The sequence below is a fragment of the Bos indicus x Bos taurus genome, chromosome 6, assembly GCF_003369695.1.
Source record: "Bos indicus x Bos taurus breed Angus x Brahman F1 hybrid chromosome 6, Bos_hybrid_MaternalHap_v2.0, whole genome shotgun sequence".
Classification (NCBI taxonomy): Eukaryota; Metazoa; Chordata; class Mammalia; order Artiodactyla; family Bovidae; genus Bos; species Bos indicus x Bos taurus.
The window spans coordinates 46,254,878-46,279,163 of record NC_040081.1 but is presented as its reverse complement, the minus strand read 5'-3'; the positions used below and the strand labels follow the sequence as shown (position 1 = coordinate 46,279,163).

The following is a 24,286-nucleotide window of genomic DNA, read 5'->3' as shown; positions in this document are numbered from 1 at the left end:
AAAGTCAATCATTTATAAAGTCAGCCTCAAACTTTAATAAATAATGATCATTAATAGTATTATATACACTAAGAGAATAAGGGCTTTATTTTATTACTAGAGTCTCTAGGCCTGGATAATAGCTGATGATCAATAAACAGACTTAATCCCATCCCTTAAGATAAAATCTGGTACCTGGTAGGTATTTAATCAATGTTTGCTACATTGATTTAAATGTAATTTAACTTTAATAGCAAATGTAGTATTTATTAGTTATTAGGAACTGTTTTACCCAACATGCATGTTACTCTATTTAATCTCATATCAACAAAATAAACCTGTTCAATGATTATTATTCCCATTTACATTTGAGAAACTGAGGCCCAGAGAAAGAAGTAACTTTCTGTTCAAGGCCACAAAGGTAGTAAGATTTGATTCCAGGAAACCCCCAGAACCTACATAAAAACCCAGAGTGACTACTCTATACTGCCTTTCTAATATCTGAATTATTATAAAATAAAAAAATTTAAGCATACTAAATCATCCCTGGTAGTAAAAGCTATCATATAGCATATGAAAAAAAAAAAAATCAGGATTTTTTTTTGAAAAAAATGTCTTTAATTTTTCATTTTTAGTTCAAAATAAAATGGTTGTAACTATACAGAATGCTATATAGCTAACTTGTACATGATTTAAACATAGGTTGGAAAAGTATGTAAGTTTTTAAGAGATAATGTCAAACATTCTCATATCATCTGGCTAATGGACAATGATAAGGGTTCAGGACTTTTAATGACATTGGTCAATAGAATCAGTAGTGCACTTTAAATCTGAGTCAAGGCTTTTAAAAATTAAATAAAAATCAGCTATAGCACCAGGAACTCTGCTCAATATTCTGTAATAATCTAAGTGGGAAAAGAATTTGAAAAAGAATAGATACATGTATATGATGCATAACTGAATTACTTTATTGTATATCTGAAACTAACACAACATTGTTAATCAACAATACTCCAATATAAAATAAAATTTTTTTAATTGTAAAGAAATTAGTAAAATTTTAGCAAAAAAAAATCAGTTAAAAAAATATTAGAATATCAAATTAACTCTAAACAGTGATAAGATTAGGCTGAAAGTTAAGTGAAAGTGAAAGCTGCTCAGTTGTGTCTGACTCTTTGGGACCCCATGGACTATACAGTCCATGGAACTCTCCAGGCCAGAATACTGGAGTGGGTAGCCTTTACCTTCTCCAGGGGATCTTCCCAACCCAGGGATTGAACCCAGGTCTCCCGCATTGCAGGCAGGTTCTTTACCAGCTAAGCCACAAGGGAAGCCATTTAATAAAGAATAAGAAATAAGAATAAGAGAGGAAGGACAGGAAAGAGAGAAAAGGGGGTAAGGAAAAAGAAGAAAAGACAGAAGAACAGAAAGTGGGAGGAAGGAGGTAAGATGTAATCCAGTTAAGGGACAGGCTAATAGTTGGTCAGGTGTTCATAATAACGATTGAGAAAGGTCAAGATTAAGTGGGTAGCAGCTGTGTTAAAGAGAGATGGAAATATCATCTGACTTCTACAAGCTGATCCCTGCGTTTCTCCGAATCCCTCCATCCATCTCTTGGGGACTCTAGCCCTGGTTTCCACCTCTATCCAAATACTGCTTGGCTCCCTCGGTACTGTGTGATTCTTTCTGAAGACAGTCCCTCAAACAAGTAAGAGCTAGGGGACAGGATCACCTGGGACAGAGAAGAATATCTGATGCATGCAGCAGCCATGGCAGGGTGGTATTCAAACCTATGTTTCCTGAAATACAATTTCTTTGTTTTATTTATTTTTTAATTTTATTTTATTTTTAAACTTTACAATATTGTATTAGTTTTGCCAAATATCGAAATGAATCCGCCACAGGTATACCTGTGTTCCCCATCCTGAACCCTCCTCCCTCCTCCCTCCCCATACCCTCCCTCTGGGTCATCCCAGTGCACCAGCCCCAAGCATCCAGTATCGTGCATCGAACCTGGACTGGCGACTCGTTTCATACATATTATACATGTTTCAATGCCATTCTCCCAAATCTCCCCACCCTCTCCCTCTCCCACAGAGTCCATAAGACTGATCTATACATCAGTGTCTCTTTTGCTGTCTCGTACACAGGGTTATTGTTACCATCTTTCTAAATTCCATATATATGCGTTAGTATACTATATTGGTGTTTTTCTTTCTGGCTTACTTCACTCTGTATAATAGGTTCCAGTTTCATCCATCTCATTAGAACTGATTCAAATGTATTCTTTTTAATGGCTGAGTAATACTCCATTGTGTATATGTACCACAGCTTTCTTATCCATTCATCTGCTGATGGGCATCTAGGTTGCTTCCATGTCCTGGCTATTATAAACAGTGCTGCGATGAACATTGGGGTACATGGGTCTCTTTCCCTTCTGGTTTCCTCAGTGTGTATGCCCAGCAGTGGGATTGATGGGTCATAAGGCAGTTCTATTTCCAGTTTTTTAAGGAATCTCCACATTGTTCTCCATAGTGGCTGTACTAGTTTGCATTCCCACCAACAGTGTAAGAGAGTTCCCTTTTCTCCACACCCTCTCCAGCATTTATTGCTTGTAGACTTATGGATGGCAGCCATTCTGACTGGTGTGAAATGGTACCTCATAGTGGTTTTGATTTGCATTTCTCTGATAATGAGTCATGTTGAGCATCTTTTCATGTGTTTGTTAGCCATCTGTATGTCTTCTTTGGAGAAATGTCTATTTAGTTCTTTGGCCCATTTTTTGATTGGGTCATTTATTTTTCTGGAGTTGAGCTGTAGGAGTTGCTTGTATATTTTTGAGATTAGCTGTTTGTCAGTTGCTTCATTTGCTATTATTTTCTCCCATTCTGAAGGCTGCCTTTTCACCTTTCTAATAGTTTCCTTTGTTGTGCAGAAGCTTTTAAATTTAATTAGGTCCCATTTGTTTATTTTTGCTTTTATTTCCAATATTCTGGGAGGTGGGTCATAGAGGATCCTGCTGTGATGTATGGCAGAGAGTGTTTTGCCTATGTTCTCCTCTAGGAGTTTTATAGTTTCTGGTCTTACGTTGAGATCTTTAATCCATTTTGAGTTTATTTTTGTGTATGGTGTTAGAAAGTGTTCTAGTTTCATTCTTTTACAAGTGGTTGACCAGATTTCCCAGCACCACTTGTTAAAGAGATTGTCTTTAATCCATTGTACATTCTTGCCTCCTTTGTCAAAGAGAAGGTGTCCATATGTGCGTGGATTTATCTCTGGGCTTTCTATTTTGTTCCATTGATCAATATTTCTGTCTTTGTGCCAGTACCATACTGTCTTGATAACTGTGGCTTTGTAATAGAGCCTGAAGTCAGGTAGGTTGATTCCTCCAGTTCCATTCTTCTTTCTCAAGATCGCTTTGGCTATTCGAGGTTTTTTGTATTTCCATACAAATTGTGAAATTATTTGTTCTAGCTCTGTGAAGAATACCGTTGGTAGCTTGATAGGGATTACATTGAATCTATAAATTGCTTTGGGTAGTATACTCATTTTCACTATATTGATTCTTCCAATCCATGAACATGGTATATTTCTCCATCTATTAGTGTCCTCTTTGATTTCTTTCACCAGTGTTTTATAGTTTTCTATATATAGGTCTTTAGTTTCTTTAGGTAGATATATTCCTAAGTATTTTATTCTTTTCGTTGCAATGGTGAATGGAATTGTTTCCTTAATTTCTCTTTCAGTTTTCTCATTATTAGTGTATAGGAATGCAAGGGATTTCTGTGTGTTGATTTTATATCCTGCAACTTTACTATAATCATTGATTAGTTCTAGTAATTTTCTGGTGGAGTCTTTAGGGTTTTCTATGTAGAGGATCATGTCATCTGCAAATAGTGAGAGTTTTACTTCTTCTTTTCCAATTTTATTCCTTTATTGGATTCCTTTTATTTCTTTTTCTGCTCTGATTGCTGTGGCCAAAATTCCAACATATGGAGGCTGAACAACACGCTGCTGAATAACCAACAAATCACAGAAGAAATCAAAAAAGAAATCAAAATTTGCATAGAAACGAATGAAAATGAAAACACAACAACCCAAAAACTGTGGGACACTTTAAAAGCAGTCCTAAGGGGAAAGTTCATAGCAATACAGGCATACCTCAAGAAACAAGAAAAAAGTCAAATAAATAACCTAACCCTACACCTAAAGCAACTAGAAAAGGAAGAAATGAAGAACCCCAGGGTTAGTAGAAGGAAAGAAATCTTAAAAATTAGGGCAGAAATTAATGCAAAAGAAACAAAAGAGACCATAGCAAAAATCAACAAAGCCAAAAGCTGGTTCTTTGAAAGGATAAATAAAATTGACAAACCATTAGCCAGACTCATCAAGAAACAAAGGGAGAAAAATCAAATCAATAAAATTAGAAATGAAAATGGAGAGATCACAACAGACAACACAGAAATACAAAGGATCATAAGAGACTACTATCAACATTTATATGCCAATAAAATGGACAACGTGGAAGAAATGGACAAATTCTTAGAAAAGTACAACTTTCCAAAACTGGACCAGGAAGAAATAGAAAATCTTAACAGACCCATCACAAGCACGGAAATTGAAACTGTAATCAAAAATCTTCCAGCAAACAAAAGCCCAGGTCCAGATGGCTTCACAGCTGAATTCTACCAAAAATTTAGAGAAGAGCTAACACCTATCCTGCTCAAACTCTTCCAGAAAATTGCAGAGGAAGGTAAACTTCCAAACTCATTCTATGAGGCCACCATCACCCTAATACCAAAACCTGACAAAGATCCCACAAAAAAGAAAACTACAGGCCAATATCACTGATGAACATAGATGCAAAAATCCTTAACAAAATTCTAGCAATCAGAATCCAACAACACATTAAAAAGATCATACACCATGACCAAGTGGGCTTTATCCCAGGGATGCAAGGATTCTTCAATATCCACAAATCAATCAATGTAATACACCACATTAACAAACTGAAAAATAAAAACCATATGATTATCTCAATAGATGCAGAGAAAGCCTTTGACAAAATTCAACATCCATTTATGATAAGAACTCTCCAGAAAGCAGGAATAGAAGGAACATACCTCAACATAATAAAAGCTATATATGACAAACCCACAGCAAACATTATCCTCAATGGTGAAAAACTGAAAGCAGTTCCTCTAAAGTCAGGAACAAGACAAGGGTGCCCACTTTCACCATTACTATTCAACATAGTTTTGGAAGTTTTGGCCACAGCAATCAGAGCAGAAAATTTGTTTGTTTTAAAAAATGCTTGATACACAGTTCTCTAGTTTGAGTCAAATGCTCATCACATAAAGATAATCTGGGAATTTGCTGGCTATTTTTAGTCATTTTAATTAAAATTTTAATTTTAATTAAAAAGCTTTATTTTGTTCTCATTCATGATGTTTTGATTTCTTACCTAAAGAAAAATTATTTTACTATTTTATTTACCTTCTATTATATTTATTAAATCTACCTCTTTAGCTAGAATAAAAGAACACTTTTAAAGGTAGGAACAGCACCCAACTCAAACACCAATCCTGACAGCTAGCAAAGGGCATAATATTATACTTTAATGTTTCCTAGTGAACGTAGCAGAAAAGCTGTTTAGAGTTATGTTGCTTTTTAAAAGTAAAAAGTTTAAAATTGCAAACTGATATATGACCATTAAAATAAGTGAAACAATCTAGAGCTGGATAAAGAAAATACTCTTTTTTTCTTCCCTCCCACCACACTGAAGAAACTAATGTTATTTATATTTGTATTAATAACATTATTTGTAATTTATATCCTTCCATACTTTTCTCCATGCTTATATAAATATATAATCATACTTAAGGGTTTTAGCTGTTGTTTGTTAACATAAAATGGAATCATACTATACTTATTTTTCAGTTTCTAGTGATGTATCACGGTCATCTCTCTCTGTCTTTTAAATAACTATCAACACATAAACCTTAATATTTTTAAAACTGCACTACAGATACATTATGATTTATTTAACCATTCCCCTATAGATGGCTACTCAGGTTGTTTCTAGTTGTTTGTTGCTACAAATACTACAATAAATATCCTCATGCACATATGCCTTTCCTGAGCGACTTGCACCATTTTCACTTTTCCATGGGTAAAAATAGTGGTTATCTTACTGTTGTATTAACTTAGACTTTCTCAAATACTAATAAAGTTGACTTTCTTTCATATGCTTATTGGCCATTTGAACTTTCACTTCCATGGTTTACATATTTTTCTGTTAGATTACATTTATTTCATTAATCTGTCAGATTCTTTATCTATACTGAGGATTAACATTTGTCATTTGGGTTACAAATACCTTTTCTTCATATTAATATGTTTTGTTTTTGTTTATGGTATACACTGACAAATTTTTCAAAATTCTTTATGGATTTAGGTTTTCTTGCTTGCCTTAGGCAAGGCTCTCCTACACCACATATTTATGTAAATATTTTCCTAATTTTTTCTAAAATTGATATTTTAAATTTACATGTTTATAACCTACCTGGAATTTATTTTAATATTTTGTAAGCCAAAGGTCTGATTGTTTTCTTTCAGAAGGATGGTTATCAGCATCATTTATAAAATAAATCATGCATTTCCAATTGAAATAAAACTTCAACATTTCTCTATCAGAAATAGATTCAGTAGGCAGAAAATCAGTAAGGTCCAAGTTGAACTCAACACCACCACCAATAAACTGGATATGATGGACACCTATACGCTACTTCATCCAACAGCAGCAAAACACACATGATTCTCAAGCTCACATGGCACATTCACCAAGACGGACCACATTCTGGGTCATAAAACATGGCTTTAACAAATTTAAAAGAATAGAAATCCTACAGTGTCTGCTCTCCGACCCACCGTGGAGTTAAACTAGAAACCAATAACAGAAAGATAACTGGAAAATATCCAAATACACGGAGATTAAACAACACACACATGGGTCAAAGAAGAAATTTCAAGAAAAATTTCAAAGTATTTTGAACTAAATGAAAAGGTAACATCAAAATTTGGGGAATGCAGTAAAAGCAATGCTTAGATGGAATGTATAGAATTAAATGCAGGCATATATTAGAAAACAAGAAAGACCTAAAATAAACAAACTAAGTTTCTACCTTAGGAAATTAGGAAAAGAAGAGCAAATTAAACTGAAAGTAAGCAGAGGAAGAGAAATGATAAGAATAGAGCATAAATAAATAAAATTGAAAACAGGAATCAATAGAGAAATATCATTGGAACCAAAAGTTGGTTCATTGAAAAGATCAAGAAACAATGATGAGCCTCTAGCTAGGCTAATTAAGAAAAAAAGAGAAAGGACACAAATTACCCAAATCAGAAGTGAAAGATCCTTTGAACATTAAAAGGATAATGGAGGAATACTAGGAATACTTCCCTGCCCACAGATTTGATAACCTAGATGAAATGGATCAATTACTTGAATAAGATTTTGCTGAAAATTTGCTGAAATTCACACAAGAAGAAACAATGTGTATAGGCCTAGATTTGTTAAAGTAACTCATTTAATAATTAATAACCTTCCAAAACAGACAGTACAAAGCCCAGAGTGGTTCACTGGTGAATTCTACCAAACATTTAAGGGGGAGATTCTGCCAGTCTTCTACAATCTCCTTCATAGGACAGAAGCAGAGGGAATACCTTTTAATTCATTCCATTACCCTAAAAGCAGACAAAGACATTATAAGAAAACAATTTATAAAATAAAACAATCACCAGTAATAGAATATTTAAAGAGTACTTTGTATAAGCTCTGGCAAATAGACATTTAAGAGCAATAAATTATGATTATAAAAGCAATCTTTGAAAAACAAAGTAGCCCAAATTTTTAGCATCAGACAATAATTTTAGTATATGTATCTATTTGGTCTTTTATTCAGACTTAGACTATCCATTTAACTAAAGAGAAGAAGAAAATATATACTTAAAAAATCAAAGAACTCACAAAGAGTCCTAAAATTTTATACTTAATTGTTCAGTAAGCATTTAGATGAGCCTATCATTTTTAGGTACTGTACAAGATACTGACATTAAGATGGTGAAGAAGAAAACAATTCCTGTCCCCAGGTACTCAATCTAGAAAGAATGTGAACTTGTTAGTTGCTTGGTCGTGTCTGACAGGCAAAAATACTGGAGTGGGTTGCCATTTCCTTCTCCAGGGGATCTTCCTGACCGAAGGATTGAACTTGGGTCTCCCATACTGCAGGAAGATTCTTTATCATCTGAGCCACCAAGGAAGCCCCAATCTAGAAAGGGAGGCAGACAAATAAAGTAAGAAGTATGATATATGTTTCTTTGACTTGAGTCCTTGCTCCTGCCCTGGTTATGGCAGGAGGGAAAAGAAGGAAGTATCTAACAGGAGCAGAGATGGAGTCGGGAGAAGGCACGGTAGAGGAGAGGTGAGGAAGCTTTCTCAGGAAAGGTGATGGAATAAGCTGCACATGAGAGAAGAGCAGAGTATCCAACAAGAGAAAAGTCTGAGACTTTTTTTTTTTCAGGGAGAGAACAGCATGGTAGAGAGACAATTCAACATTTCTTGGATGACCATAAATGCACTGAGGTGAAGATTATGCCTTTTCTTTTAGACATCATGAGTCTGATATACTTCTGGAGCATGTGTTAAGAGTTCTGTAGGAAACTGGAAATAAAAGTTTTAGAGTTAAGACAATGATTGATTGAAAACAGAGTTGGAGCCATTACAGAAAGAAATGATTGGTGAATCAGTCTAAGGAAAATGTGCAGAATGAAAAAAAGATCAAAACTGAATTCTGAAAAACACAATCACTTAAGGTTTGTACGGGAACCCAAATGCAGACTTGAAAAAAAAACCAAAAAAAGAGGGAAATAACTAAAAAAAAGGATGAACTAAATTAAAGACCAAGAATATTTCAAGGACAGAGTAGATAATAGTATCAAATGCAGTAAAATGCAAAGACTAAAATGCGTCCACTGTTCTTGACATCTTTAGCTAGGACAGTTATCGTTATTTGGTAGAACGTATACCAGAATAAGGTAGATTGAGTGATTATGGGATTAAGAAAGTAGGAGCATTCAGCATAGAATTTTCTTTCACATGATTTAGATATAAAAGTAGAGTTCACAGGTTTCATGGAAAGAATTTGGATAAGTTCTTTCTGATGACTTATGTTTTCTCTGGTTAAGAGAAAGTAATATCTTTTACTAAGATTGTGAAAAGCAGCGGTTGAGGAGAGTGAAGGACAGAAACAGACAGTGGGAAGACTAGGTAAGTGTGACCAGAAAGATCTAGGATGATCAGGCATTGCTGGAGATCTTTAGGTCAGGCTGTGGAGAACCTTGTTGTGAAATCACTAAAGGAAATCTTAAATGTTAATACTCATCTTGACTATTTTATCAGTAAGTAAGAACTTAGAGCAAAGTAAAAGAAAATTTTCTATCTTCTTTTAATTAGCAAACTGAAATTAAGCAAAAATTTAAATATGCATGTTTGCTAAATATGGATATTTGATCCAGAAATCTATAGAAAATATATAAAGACAACGCTTTTAAGCTTATCACATATTTTCTTAAAAAGAGAAAAAAAATCAAAGTTAAATAATGTTCTAATAAAAGTATTAAATAAACTAACTGCTAGGAACTCAAAGCATTAAATACCAAGTCTTTCTAAGAAGGTAAGATTTTTAAAACAGGTTTATGGGTGTGAAATTTGAAATATTCTGTTTATGTATCTCCTTAACTATGATACATTTGCATGTGTACCTTATTTTAAGTGACTGAAAAGTAATTGAACAAAACATTCTGATAAAGAATTCTTTGTAAGAAGTATTCTCCCTCCTCTAATATACCACCTAAACAATTATTTTGGAGTTGCTATAGTGTGTGCAGGTCACACTTTTACAGTGAATATAAAAGTGTAAGGTATAGAAAGTGTTTTATTCAATAAAATCAAGATTGCCTTTCTGATATGAATTTCTATTTACAGATCTGTCATTTTGAGTACAGAAAATCAAGATCATTATTAACTCCAGAATGCAAGTGTAAAAACAGCTGTTGAACATTATAACAATCATTTTGGATTACTACTTTTATTCTACAGTGATATTTCTAGAAAAATTCTAAATCTATTTTTGAAATGGAAGTAGTTCCTCTGCAGAGACAGGACTTGTTAACTTAGCTGCTGGTCGATGAAGTTGGTAGGTGATCTAACTCTGATCTATACAGTCAGATCAGAACAAGAATTACTACCTCTTTTACAAGAGCTGATGCACTAAAAAAAGGCCCAAAGTACACTCTAAAGTGTTTTGTCAACTGTTACTTTTAAAGTGTCACCTCAAAAGATCAGCAGTATCATTTGGTTTAAAATTGCTCTAAAATAAAGCACAAAGCTTATTCTTTCAAAAAGGAAGCAAGTGATTTTTGATAGTGCTGTTTACAGAGGGAGATTTAAAATACATATATATGCATGCACATACACACACATAAGCATACATACATAATTTGCAAAGGCCAGAGGTATAGCTTTTATAATACTTATGTTAGTGCTTGATTTTCTTAAAAACAGCATTATTATAAATTATGATTAATGTATGATTAATATCATATAACTAATTTATTAATAATTATCACTATTATATGTAATTTTAATATATGTGTATAATTAGATATGTATATAGTTATAATATATGTGCCTAAATTATTACATATTATAAATTATGATTAATTTACAGTTATATGCAATATATAATTATTACTGCTACCATCAGTGGTGGCCTGTTACATCAGGTACTGGGTTAATAAAAGACTTACATTTTATTTAATTCTCATAACCACTCTATGATATAAAAATTATTACCCATATTTAAGCATAGGTAACTTGAGGCTTGAAGAAATTTTTCTCACTCAGCAACTTATTTCAAATAAGTTGGGGGAGCTAGGAGTTGAAACTAGGTCATATGATTTCAAAGAAAACCCATGTTTTTAACCACTGTCTAGTGAACTATTAGTTTGCTGTAACTATTAGTTTGCTATTTATTAAAATATTTAAATCAATGATTTGTAGATCAATGGGCTTAAGCAAAAAAAAATTTCTCTAAAATATTTCAAAAAGAATATGTTACATATTTTTTCTTTATTGAATCTATTACCTGTCTGTTGGTGATTTCTCTTCATTTTCATTTTATTTCCTAAAATAAAATGTTCTTATACTTAGAAAAATAACATTCCCACATAAAATGTCAATTTTTAGAACTATAAAAATGGTGCATATTTTCAAAGTAACTGTAGGGACAAAGTACTCATTTACATACACTGAGCAGTCTGTCTTTATTTCACCCTGTTCTAATCCCCAGTTCCACCACACATCCTCACTGACCTACACTGGTAGACTCCACTTATTACAATTGTATGGAATTGGCCAAAAAGCTCACTGGATTTTTCTACAAGATCTTTACAGAAAAACCTTAATGAACTTTCTGGCCAACCCTACACTTATTGTTTGGGTATAGGTTCACACTATCCAATTAATTATTAATAATAAAAACATATATAATAAATACATAGTGATTAAATTATGTATTAATCTTAGAACTCTAAACTACAGTGCATTTGAAAATTAAAAAGGGGATACATATAAGACTAAGAAAACATATTTCTGTTTTGAAACACGGGTCTTTGAAGAATAAATATCAAATTTGGTTCATCCTTCTTTCTCTTACCTCAGGGTGACTGGAGATATTCAAAATGAGAGCCCATAGTTCAGCTCTCAGGGCTGTGGGACTTCCTTGTCTGATATACTGTTGAGCAGCAGCACTATCTTGTTCTGTTAAAACTGTTAAAAGTATATTAGAATCTCATTAGAAAATGTGTAATGTAAGAAATACATTGAAATCTTTACAATTTTTTTTAGGAAGCTAACATTTCATCTTTGTATCTTACATAATTAAAACATATCTTGGCAATCTTCTTTTACTCTCTGATTTTTGATGTGGTCTTATTTACAGTCCTGTATGTTTTAAGCCTTAGGTTCCTCCACCTCCTACCTTATCTGAAAGTTTTTTTAATGTAAGTACCTTGAATTCCTGTGCTTTAACTATAGTTTCATGGATCTGCCACTAATGATGCATATATATAATAAATTTGGGATTTGAAGATCACATCAAATCATACCTCAGAAACCATAAATTTCTTAAGCATATTCTACTAAGTCATGAATGTTCTAGTATTTGGAAGTAGTAAGCTATCTGAAGTATTACGACTAAGAATTCTACAAATGTAGATATCCATTCTATTAGATGATCTTTTAACTATCTGCCAAAATCAACAGAAGAAGTGAAGAAGTGAAGATGCTGAGTCGTGTCCGACTCTTTGCAACCCCATTGACTGTAGCCTACCAGGCTTCTCCGTCTATGGGATTTTCCAGGCAAGAGTACCAGAGTGGGTTGCCATTTCCTTCTCCAGGACAATGAACAGAAAAGAGGAATTTTTTAAGAACTGAAAACACAAAGGATCCAATAACATTTTAAGGCTCCAAATTATTCAGAAGTGGTCAAGTTCTCAAAATTAATATATTATCCTTTTGTTTTAATTTTTATTTTAAAGAAAATATTAACTATTAAATCTAGAAATTAAGTCCCCTTCCAAAACAAATAAAACCAAAATATAAAAAAGTAAAAACAAAAGAAGAAACACTAGACATCTGCTAATACTTGTCTAACAGTACTGTTTTCTTATATTCTTAAAAGAAAAAGGAAAAAACCTTACACTAAATGAAAATGAGAAGACCAAAAGAAACAAAGGGACCCTTTGAAATAAAAAGATGAAACATATCCTTTAACTTGCAATTATATTTAATGAAAATATCAAATCATATAAATACAGTCCTCTAGATTCTGAAAATTGAACTAAGGAGTTTAGACCATGATAATATAACTGTCAGAAGGTTCATTCTGACACAAAGACTTATCTGCACTTCATATTTCAAAGACTGAACTGGATTTATATAAACAAGGAAAAGAATCTTCAAAAGATGGGGAAAATTTATTCTCCAGAATGCTGACAGCTGCTCAGTTATTAAGTCCTGCCACTGTGAACAGTCACCAGGAAGCGTGGCAGTCATCACTTTCTCCTGATGCAGGAGCATATTCCTATTAACGTTAATGAGAAGGGTGTGGGCATATCAAAGAGAGAACCTGACTCTGATTTTAAAATGAAATTCTACTGTTGAATGGATTAAGCTAATACCCTTGAGAAATGTGTAGCTGCATTTATCTTTTGTTTTTTAGTGAATCATCTGTGTACTTCTTTATCTGCTGTTTATTGATAAAGCCAAAGTGATGCATTTCCCCTCTTTATAAAGATTCCTATTGTTTTATCTACATTGTTAATTATGATTCCTTTTTAGGTCTTTAGCTTTTCAGGGATTAAATTTCAGATGAGGGCATATGATGCAGACATTTACTTAAAACTGTCTCATTTTCAGAAGTTAAAATAAGTTTAATCAAAAGCTTATCTTTTTCTCAAGAGGAGGAGATGTATACTAAATAGCTGATTCGTGTTATTTCACAGCAGAAACCAACACATTGTAAAGCAATTATCTTCCAATTAAAATGTTTAAAAAGCTTACCTTTTTGCCCAATACGTACATGCTCATTTTCAAAAAGCTCTAAAAATGATAAAATAACATTTTTAGACACAAATATAATCAGCCACATTTAGAATAATATTATGTATATTTTTCTAGTATTGATGCTTCTAATTATTTTCAAAGCTGGAATAGCTCTACAGGAAACTATAAGAATATACGTAGAAAAGTCTTTTTTCTAAGTTGTTTGAAGTTTATAGAAATTAAAAGAAAATTAAGTATATTTAATCAGAAGAAAAAAATTGATAAACTAACTTCCTTTGTTAAAATAGTATAAAATACCTTCTCATAACACAAATTTCTGTCCATTCATCTTTAATTTTTTTCCCCTAAAAACAAAACTTATTGACAGCTTCATTTGCAAACCCCTACTTCCACTCTAAACTAGCATGAAAGCATACCTAATAAAAGCGTTAATACTATATGGGTAATCCCACTATAAAAATGCCATTTTAAAAGGTTATATGGGGAAAAAAAATTTTGCTTTTAAAGTACCAATCATAATAGAAAAAAAACAAAACAAAACTCCTAAACTTGGTCATATTCAACCCAAGAAACTTCTGTTCATCAAAGACATCACTGAGAGTGAAAAGGTGAGTCACAGAGTGGGAGAGTATATTTGCAATATGTATCTATCCAGCGAAGGTCTTGTACTTAGAACACAGAAAGCACTCCCAGTAAGTCAACTTAAAAAAGACAACTATCCAATGCAAATATGCAGAAGATGTGAACAGGTTCTTTACAAAAGAGGTAATCCAAAGGACCGATAAACGTATGAGAAAATGCTCAACCATGTTAGTTATCAGAGAAATGAAATTAAAACCATTATGAAATACACAACCACCACAATGGCTAAATGCAAAGGAAATGGAGCAAATAAGCTTCTCATACAAAGGTGGTAGGAGTGTAAATCAGTCCAACCACCTTGGAAAACCATTTGGCAACACCTACGAACACTGAACGTATGCACACCCTACAACAGTTAGCAGCATTACTCTCACTATGAATCCTAACGTCTGCCTATATGTACCAGGAGACTTACACAAGAATACTCACAGCAGCACTACTGTAATACAGTCAGCCCTCCAAATCTGTAGGTCCCACATCTGTGGATTCAACCAACCTCAGACTGAAATATTTTTAAAAAATTCTAGAAAATTCCAAAAAACAAATCTTGAATTTGCTGTGTGCTAAGTTCTAAAAAGCAAAACTTGAATTCATGTGAATGAACTGACATTGGCATACCCTGCTGTAGTCTCCCACCATGTCATGGATTCATGCTGCTTGCCAAGGAAAGCTATAAGGTCAGTAAAAATGAACCAAGCATTTGCAAAATAAAGCAGAAAGAAGCTGAAGTATTAGTGCTGCCCCTACAATTGCAAAAATGGTCTCTGGTTCATGGTAAAATGCTTACAAAGGTATTAAGTGTGTGGCTGGAGGACATGTCACAGAAGCATATTCCTGTTGACAGCAAGATGAGGTGTGAAAAAGCACTTAGCCTCTGTGAGCACCACTATGAGGGGTTGAGGAGAATGGAGTCTGAAGCTCACAAGGGATGGCTGGCTAGCTTTGTGAAGTGCTGCAACCACAAGAACTTAGAGATCATGGGAGAATCAGCATTGGCTAATGCAGGGACAGCTTCGGCATTCCCAGAAGAGCTCAAAAAACTTACAGAAGAGATAGGCTATCTTCCAGAGCAGATCTTCAATTGTAATGAAGTGGGCATGTTCTGGAAGGAGATGCCCAATAACACCTATTTCCATAAGAATGTAAAGCAAGCCCCAGGGTTCAGGACCTGGAAAAATCACCTTATTCTGGTGCTGTGTGGTAATGCAGCAGGTCATGTGATCAAGCCAGGCTTCATCTACTGAGCAAGCGATCCCCAGGCCCACAAGAACAAAAACAAAAATTGCCGGCCCATGTTCTGGCAATACGAGAAGGTTTGGGTGAAGGCCATTTTGTTCTTGGAGAGGTTCCTGTGCTTCATTCCTGATAGTAAAGGGATGAAGAGAAGGGGCTGCCATTTCAAGGTCCTCCTCTTAGCTGAGAATGCTCCTGGCCAACCCCAATCTCTCTGCTTCACCAACGAGAATGTGGAAGGCTGCTCCTGTTTCCTAACTCTCTGTCACCGCCGCAGCAGTCCATCCAGGTGACTTACCTCCACCTCACTTGCAAAAGGTTCCCCGCTGCCCTTGATGCTAACCCTGCCTGCAGTAGCAGCAGCAGCAGCCGCCTCAGTAGCGATTTATGAAAGAACTTCACAATTGCAGATGCAAGTTTGCCCACTGCAGAGGCTGTAGATGCCCTAAAGCCTGATGCATGCTGGAGGCCATTCTGGAATGAAGCAATCAGTGACTTGGGGACTTCCCCAATACTGATGTGGAAATAAAGAATACTTTGAATGTTTCAAGGAAAGTTTGGTAGGGGAGATTTCTCTGACATAACTAACTGATGACAATGTTGAGGACCACACAGAAGAGCATAGAGAAACCCTTACCAAAAAGGAACTTGAAGATACGCTGAAATCCTATAAACACACAAGGATGGTGATGATGATGATGACGTAGGAGATTTAGAGGAGGCAGAGTCGTCAATCTAGACACTTGAAAAATTTGCAGCAGTTTTTCAAATATGATTAGAGACAGAGAACATGTGTGTATGTGGAAGTGGGGATGGAGGTGGCAGAAGGGGGAAGGACAGAATGAGGAGGCAAGAGATGAAATTTGAATAGTAAAAACAGTGGTTATCTTTGACACAGGGGATCAAGATTGAAAGGGGGTAGGAAAGGACTTCATTTTATTGATCTGGGTGATAATTTAATAAGAGTGTCCAATTATAAAAATTTATTGAGCCATTCTCTTATGACACATGTACTTTCCTATATGCATTATACAGTAAAAAAGGTTTTAAAATGATAATAAAACATAGCTACATCTAGAGTTGTTTTATATATAAAACACATATAACACATAGTATATGCTCAATAACTGTTTATTATTATTATTATTATTATTAGCAACAATAATAAGTGGCCAACTTCCTTATCTTACAGTGGAAGAAACAAGTCCCAAAATACAAAGTGACTTTTCCAAGTCACACAAGTAGCCAGTGGCAGAGGAAAAGACAAGAGCAGCCCCATGGCTCCTGTCTATGATAATTAGTACAACAATATAGACCTTCCACATTTTAAGTCAATTTTTATTTCTTGTTTATTATGATTAAATATTAATCCAGTCTTTTATGAAAATATTGGCATTTAGGCACAAGAAAAGAGATGTTGGGGAAATGTTCTAGATGAAAACACACCACGTTTAAAACCTGTGTTTGTTTATACAAGATAGAATGTCAGTGTTCATTTAACTCGGTGATATGAAAAATAATAAAGATGGTGACGGCAAATAAAGGGAGCCACGAGTGCTGCCAATGAAAATGTTACCAACAAAATGACTTGTGTATGTCCTAGGGGTTTTCAAAGTTGTTTTAAAGACCCTCAAGTAAAAAGACAATATCTAGTTGAAGGCTAATAAATATACAAGATTCTATACAATAATTAATAGTAACCAAGGAGAGGCAAAAAGCATGTTAGTTGACAGATATTAAAAAGTTACTAGATTAATTTGGAAATGACAAGATAAACCTTGTTTTATCTAACTCTCATTTTCATTTATTATATGCCATATGGGAGAAATACTAACCAGGAGGCACTTGTGTAGAGTCATCTATACCCAGCTGTCCTGTAGTTAAGCCAAGTTCTACAAAGAATTCTTTCTGAAAAATAACACACAGAATTACCATACATCTCAGACTTTTCTACACGTTATTTAAAAGATAATCTTCACCTAGACATCAACTTAAATGAAAATCACAATGTAAAATAAATCTTTGCTTCATTCAAATATCTAAAAAAGAAAACGATATTATTGAACCTTTAAATAGTAATGCTTTACTCCAAAATTTTCCCTTTTCAGATAACAAACTAGTCAGTAAAAGTAAAGACTAATTACTCTTTTGAGTAAAGAACTAATAACATTCAAATCTTTCTTTAAACATACATATACAAATAGCACATGCAGTACTTATAAATTTTATTTTCTAAATTCATTGTCTAAAATTACCAATATAATTCTGTATCTGTGCTTTGTATGGTACTGTATTTCACTCAGCTCTTAATCAAATAAACACTGCAAATATCCAAAACAACTTAAATTAATTTTTAAGTAAAATTAGACTATCAAGTGCTCTGCTAAAATAAGAATAAATTAGATTTATTCTCCAGACTTCCTCTACTTATCTACTAATGCCTAAGGAAAGTAACCCTGTTTGTCTGTTTTTTTAAATACATAAGAACCTCATAGTATTCACATTATTTTTATTCCCTAAGTAATTAAATATTTCTATTAATACTTGCCTCAGTCTTTTGTCATTATTCTAATTGCTAAAACCAAACTTCCTTCTTCTTTAAAAATGGAATTAGTTTTAATCCTTCATAATTATCTATGATTATTTAAATTAGTGATTTGTGTCCCTCATAAAACAGTTATTCAGCATAACATATATTTTATTTTTTTATAGATTTTAAATAAGTGTCATTATATTTCAATCTTTTAACTAAAAACTTGATTTTTATCTATATCTTAAAAAAGCACTGCAACTTATGTTACCAATTTTGGTAACTAAAGAGATAAAAATTTACTGCTTTGGACTATTTTTTATTCTATATCAGTAGTGTAAGTGTTAGTCACTCAGTCGTGTCTGACTCTGTGACCCTATGGACAATAGCCTGCCAGGCTCTTCTGTCCATGGAATTCTCCAGGCAAGAATACTGGAGTGGGTAACCATTCCCTTCTCCAGGGGATCTTCCTGACCCAGGGATTAAACCTGGGTCTCCTGCATTGCAGGCAGATTCTTTACTGTCTGAGCCACCAGGGAAACCCTGGGCCCTAATCTCAGATTTTCTTCTTTATGAACATGTATTACCTTTTCTGCAACCTCTATCAAAGCATATAATTACATAGTATTGAAATTATCTTTTTACTGTCCATTTCCTCACTAGCCTGAAGCTCTTGGAAGACAGTCCTATCTCTTACACACATTTGCACCTCCAATACTTAGCACAGTGCTTAGTGACATGTAACAAGGGGGAGTTAATAAATAGTGAACCACTCTACTGAGCTCTAGTTCCAACCTGCTGCCTGTACCTGACTGAACAGGAATTAGTGTGCAACTTCTCTTTAGAGTTAATACATTTTGGTTTCAAGAAATTCCCTTTCGGCAAGATAGAGGTACAGGATTAAGAGATATAAACTACTACATATAAAGTAAATAAGCTACAAGAATATATTGTACAACACAGGGAATATAGTCAATATTTTATAACTATAAATGAAGTATATCACCTTTAAAAATTGTGAATCAACACGTTGTACACCTGAAACTTATGTAATATTGTACATCAACTATACCTCAAAAAAAATCCTTTTTAATATGCATGAGTCTGCATAACACTGTGAGCTAGGTTTGAGGGCCATCTATTATAGGATCATATAAGACTCACTGAGTCTCACCAAGTTCAGTACTCACACAGACAGACCAGGGTTACAGATATACCATGCACTCTGGAGGTAGAACCATTATCAGCAGCCACATGATTCAGGAAATGGGGACAACCATCCCTAATGCCTGAAGACATTAAGTATGGTCACAGTTTTTTGAAAATCGGTCACAGGATTCTGATTCTCCAATAGCTAAGAATTTATCTACACCAGCTCCAGGTCCCCTCAGACAGACAGAAGGCATAATTAGTCCCACTTACAACATGTAAAGCTGAGCACCAAAGAATTGATGCTTTTGAACTGTGGTGTTGGAGAAGACTCTTGAGAGTCCCTTGGACTGCAAGGAGATCCAACCAGTCCATTCTAAAGGAGATCAGCCCTGGGATTTCTTGGGAAGGAATGATGCTAAAGCTGAAACTCCAGTACTTTGGCTACCTCATGTGAAGAGTTGACTCACTAGAAAAGACTCTAATGCTGGGACGGACTGGGGGCAGGAGGAGAAGGGGACGACAGAAGATGAGATGGCTGGATGGCATCACCGACTCGGTGGATGTGAGTCTGGGTGAACTCCGGGAGTTGGTGATGGACAGGGAGGCCTGGCGTGCTGCGATTCATGGGGTTGCAAGAGTCGGACACGACTGAGCGAATGAACTGAACTGAAACCTTTTCATAAATCATCATTTCCTGCTTCTTTACCTAGCAAACGCCCTCAAACTATTTCAAATGTCAGTACCTCTGAGAAGACCTTCTACACTTCATGAGAAGAATCTGCCACTTCCTCTTCTATACAGCCATATCACTTTGTATAAACCTCTCCTAAGAGGACTTCTAACATCTTTTAAAATAATGTCTTAAAAATAGTTTTTTATGACAGTTATAGTACTAATGCTTAACATTTACTGCTTACTATGTTTCAAGGACCGCTTATATGCTTTATATTTATATATTAATTTCTTAAGGCTGCCATTTTAAAAAGTACCATTAATTGCTGCTGCTGCTGCTAAGTCGCTTCAGTCGTGTGTGACTCTGTGCGACCCCATAGACGGTAGCCCACCAGGCTCCCCCGTCCCTGGGATTCTCCAGGCAAGAACACTGGAATGGGTTGCCATTTCCTTCTCCAATGCATGAAAGTGAAAAGTGAAAATGAAGTTGCTCAGTCATGTCCGACTCTTAGCGACCCCATGAACTGCAGCCCACCAGGCTCCTCCGTCCATGGGATTTTCCAGGCAAGAGTACTGGAGTGGGGTGCCATTGCCTTGGCTAGCTTTAAAAAACAGAAGGGTGCTTCCCTGGTGGCTCAGACAGTAAGCATCTGCCTGCAATGCAGGAAACCCAGGTTAGATTCCTGGGTCAGGTAGATCCCCTGGAAAAGGAAATGGCAACCCATTCCAGTATTCTTGCCTAGAAAATCCCATGGACAGAGGAGCCTGGCAGGCTACAGTCCATGGGGTCACAAAGAGTTGGATACGACTGAGCAACTTCACTTTCACTTTAAACAATAGAAACTCCCAGTTTCTCACAGTTCTGGAGGCTATTAGTTCAAAATGTTAACAAGATCATGCTTTCCCTGAAGGGTCCAGGAAAGAATCTGTTCCATGTCTTTCTCTTAGCTTCTGGTGTTGCTGACAATTGCTGGTGTTCCCTGGCTTATACATGCAACACTCCAATCTCTTCCTGTCATACTACATTCTCCTTGTGAGTCTCTCTTCTCCTCTTCTTTTAAGGACACCAGTCATATTGGATTTTGAGCTCACCCTACTCCAGTAAGACATCATCTTGATTTCATTGCACCTGCAAGGGTCCTATTTTAAATGAGGTCACATTTACAGGTATTGGAGGTCAGGATTCAACATAACTTTTGGGGGGGCCACAAGTCAACCCATAACATATCTTAAGATATTGATCAATACTTTTATGAGATACTATTATCCATATATTGAACAAGAAAACTAAAGCTCAAGGTTAAGAAAACCTGCCCAAGGTCACACAATCAGTGAGTGGTACAGCAAGAGGTTAAACTAGGTTAGTTGGCTTCAGAATCTAATTATCTAACCACCATGCTATGCTATCTTTACATACATTAAACATAAGTCAAATCAGCTAAAAGACTTAACAACAACCATAACAAAACATTAGTTCCCTATTTATGCACTCCTCTTCAACACACAAATACACACAATCACAATTATTCCACTACGCAGGAACAACCACTTTCAGCATTTTTCCTGGTATTCATATCCATATTTTGGAAATCCTCTGGTGGTCCAAGGGTTAGGAATCCACCCTCTCACTGCCAAGGGCCTGGGTTCAATCCCTGGCTGGGCAACTAAGATCCCAATAAACCATGCAGCATGGCCAAAAAGCAAACAAACACACATCCATATTTCAAGTAACAGGTACATTCTGCTATTCTAAATTTAGCAGTTTCAAATAACTATTAAATCTGTTAGTGATAAATGTGGATTTTTAGCTCAGTACATTCTCTTTTCCTCCCTCTATCATTCCAATATATGTATATATCAATGCTTAATTACATCTATATTAAGAGTTTGTTGTTATTATTATTTCAATATTACTCACTGCTGAGGAATGTAGTATGTTACAAATGTTTCCTTTCTTGTACTTTTTTCCATACAGTCCATACTTTTTCACTTATGCATTTTCTCTACTTACCTCTCCCTCCTCCCTTCTGCATGTGGTTAGCACGTCATCAGGTCATCTATATTTTTGGGGTTTTTCTTGCAAGTTCTCATCATGGAACCCTACAACCTCCTGCTCCAATATGGATTGCTCTGCTCTGGTCCTGTTGCACAGACAGGCCTGGAAATTCTCTTCACTGGCATTCTGGAACTTATTCTACTCTTAGGTTGGAAATCCCATTTCCTAGATCCTCTATTTCACTCTTTTTGTTTATGATCTTGTTTTAGAGCATTTCTACCAATAGCTCCATGAATTAGAATATTTTAGGTCATGTACATCTGAAAACAGATACTTCAACTTCACATTTGATTGACTGGTGGTTATATACAGAATTCTAGGCTTGAATTCATTTAGATTTTTAAAGGCTTTACTTAAAAATCCTCTGGCTTCCAGTCTTCCTGCTGAGAAGTCAGATGCCACTCTGATGCCTGAAACATTATATATACTCTGTTCTTCCATAAAAAGTTTTTAGTCTTCTCCTTTTCAGGTGCCTTGCTATGGGTCTTCTTTCATTCATAGAACTGGGTACTGGGTAGGTCTTTTCATAATGAAGATTCCTGTCTTTCAGTTCTTGAATTTTTTTAACTCCTTGGCTTCTGTATTCTCTTTCTGGAACTCCTACTGGCCAGGTGTCAGCCCATCTGGACTGACCATCTAATTAAACAAATCTTTTCCCATTTATTTTTCATCTCATTGGCTTTTTGCTTTTACACTGTCTTCTGATAGAGATTTCCTGGGCTTTCTACTGATTTTTTTTGTACACCATATTTTTTATTTCCCTAACTCTCTACCCATTTTTTTTGCACATCATATTTTTGATCCCTAAAAGCTCTTTTTCACTTTCTAATGTCTTGTTTTGTTATTCTAATGAAATTCTGTTCCTGTTTCATGAGTAATATCTTCTCTCTGAGAATATTAATGTTTCCTTTAAGTCTTCTATTGGGAAGATACAGTTAACAAAAGGTTAACCTCTTTGTCCACGTGAAGATTACTTTGTATTTACCTTCTCTCAGCACTGTTGCCCTGAAAATGTACTGGATTATGAAAAAAAAATTGTGGAGAGGAAAGCCAGCTACATAACCAGCAATATAATTTACTGGAAAAAAAAAATGACACTTGACTGTTACATTTCATCTGAAATGAAGGACTGTAAGTGGACTAAAGAACCTATTGGAAAACACAGGCCTTAGCTACCTGGTGTGCCTCTTGAGAGGACTTGGAAACTGTGCTCATGTGCATTACAAGAAACAGTTCCCATTGCGTGTGAGATTTTCCTATGCTGTACCTACATAACCTTGTTACTTCCATGTGCAAGCATTCCTTGTAGGGGCTAGGAAGTAGCAGCTGGTAGCTGTAAGGACTTCCAATGAAGATCTACATGATATATTGACATGCCATGTTTTCTGTTCTGTATCTCTCTACAAATCTAATTGAGCCTTATACCAGGTTTTGGCCTATTGTATCCTGCAAGTGTAGACGTAAATTCAAACCTGAAGTAACTATATTGGTGGTCATAATAATTACTCATTTCCTAAATTGGCTATTTCTTCTTCCTTATTTTTCTCTGCAGGGTCTGTTTTAGTTTTGAGCTGTGCTTTTCAAATTGTAAAATTTCAAATATCTGGAGAGCCTAGGCTGGTCAGTCATATTTCGGATTGAGGCAATGAACAATTGACTGGAATCTCTGTCTGTGAGGCCTGGGCAGAGTATGATGGGCTTTAGTCTGAAAAATTTATTTATAGACAGCCAGCTTTCACCTTCTTTCTTTTGGTCAACCTTCACTTAATTCTTGTTTTCAATACAATGCTTCATTCCTATTCAGCTCTACATTTGAGGTCTCTGAGTTCATGGCCTTTCTGCAATGATTATATATACCTCTGGTCTCCTGTTGGGGAGGAGGAGTCACCAGAAAATGAAGGATGGGACAAGCCTGGGGATCTAAACCCTTTTATACAATCTCTATGTCTCCTCAATGCCTTCTATCACATGTGGTATCTCCAATTCCTCATTCTTTGCAAAGTTCCAGGGAGAAAATCATCTGGTTTCTTGTATCAGTTAGAGTCCAGTCAAGAAATAGAAACCATATCAGAAGTGTGAACAGGGAAAAACAGAATTAACAAGTGCAGAAAGCAACTGTGGCTTCTAGGCTGAAGGAGAGTGAACAAAGGAAGGAATAACTCAGGAAAGGTCCCCCGCGTCCTCAAAACTGAGATTCAGACTTTTAAGGAGAGGGTGTGCCTACCCCAGGAACATGCAGACCAGAGGTGAAGAACAATCTTGCCAGTGAGTACAGGCTGGAGCTGGTTGACTAAGGGCTGCTAAGTTGAATACTACTGGGTCTTCTGTTTGCTGA

At 35.3% G+C, this 24,286-nt stretch overlaps 1 protein-coding gene across 2 annotated transcripts in view; it reads right to left on the bottom strand.

The window, feature by feature from the left end:
* TBC1D19 (TBC1 domain family member 19) overlaps positions 1 to 24,286 on the bottom strand; it is a 151,608-nt gene that overhangs the window by 65,358 nt on the left and 61,964 nt on the right. For both annotated transcript variants that reach the window (XM_027544218.1, XM_027544217.1), the window contains exons 9-11: positions 17,377 to 17,449; positions 13,664 to 13,702; positions 11,757 to 11,869 (exon numbers count right to left, since the gene is read on the bottom strand). In XM_027544218.1, coding sequence (XP_027400019.1) covers positions 11,757 to 11,869; positions 13,664 to 13,702; positions 17,377 to 17,449 — 225 coding nt within the window. The remainder of the gene's footprint in view (positions 1 to 11,756; positions 11,870 to 13,663; positions 13,703 to 17,376; positions 17,450 to 24,286) is intronic.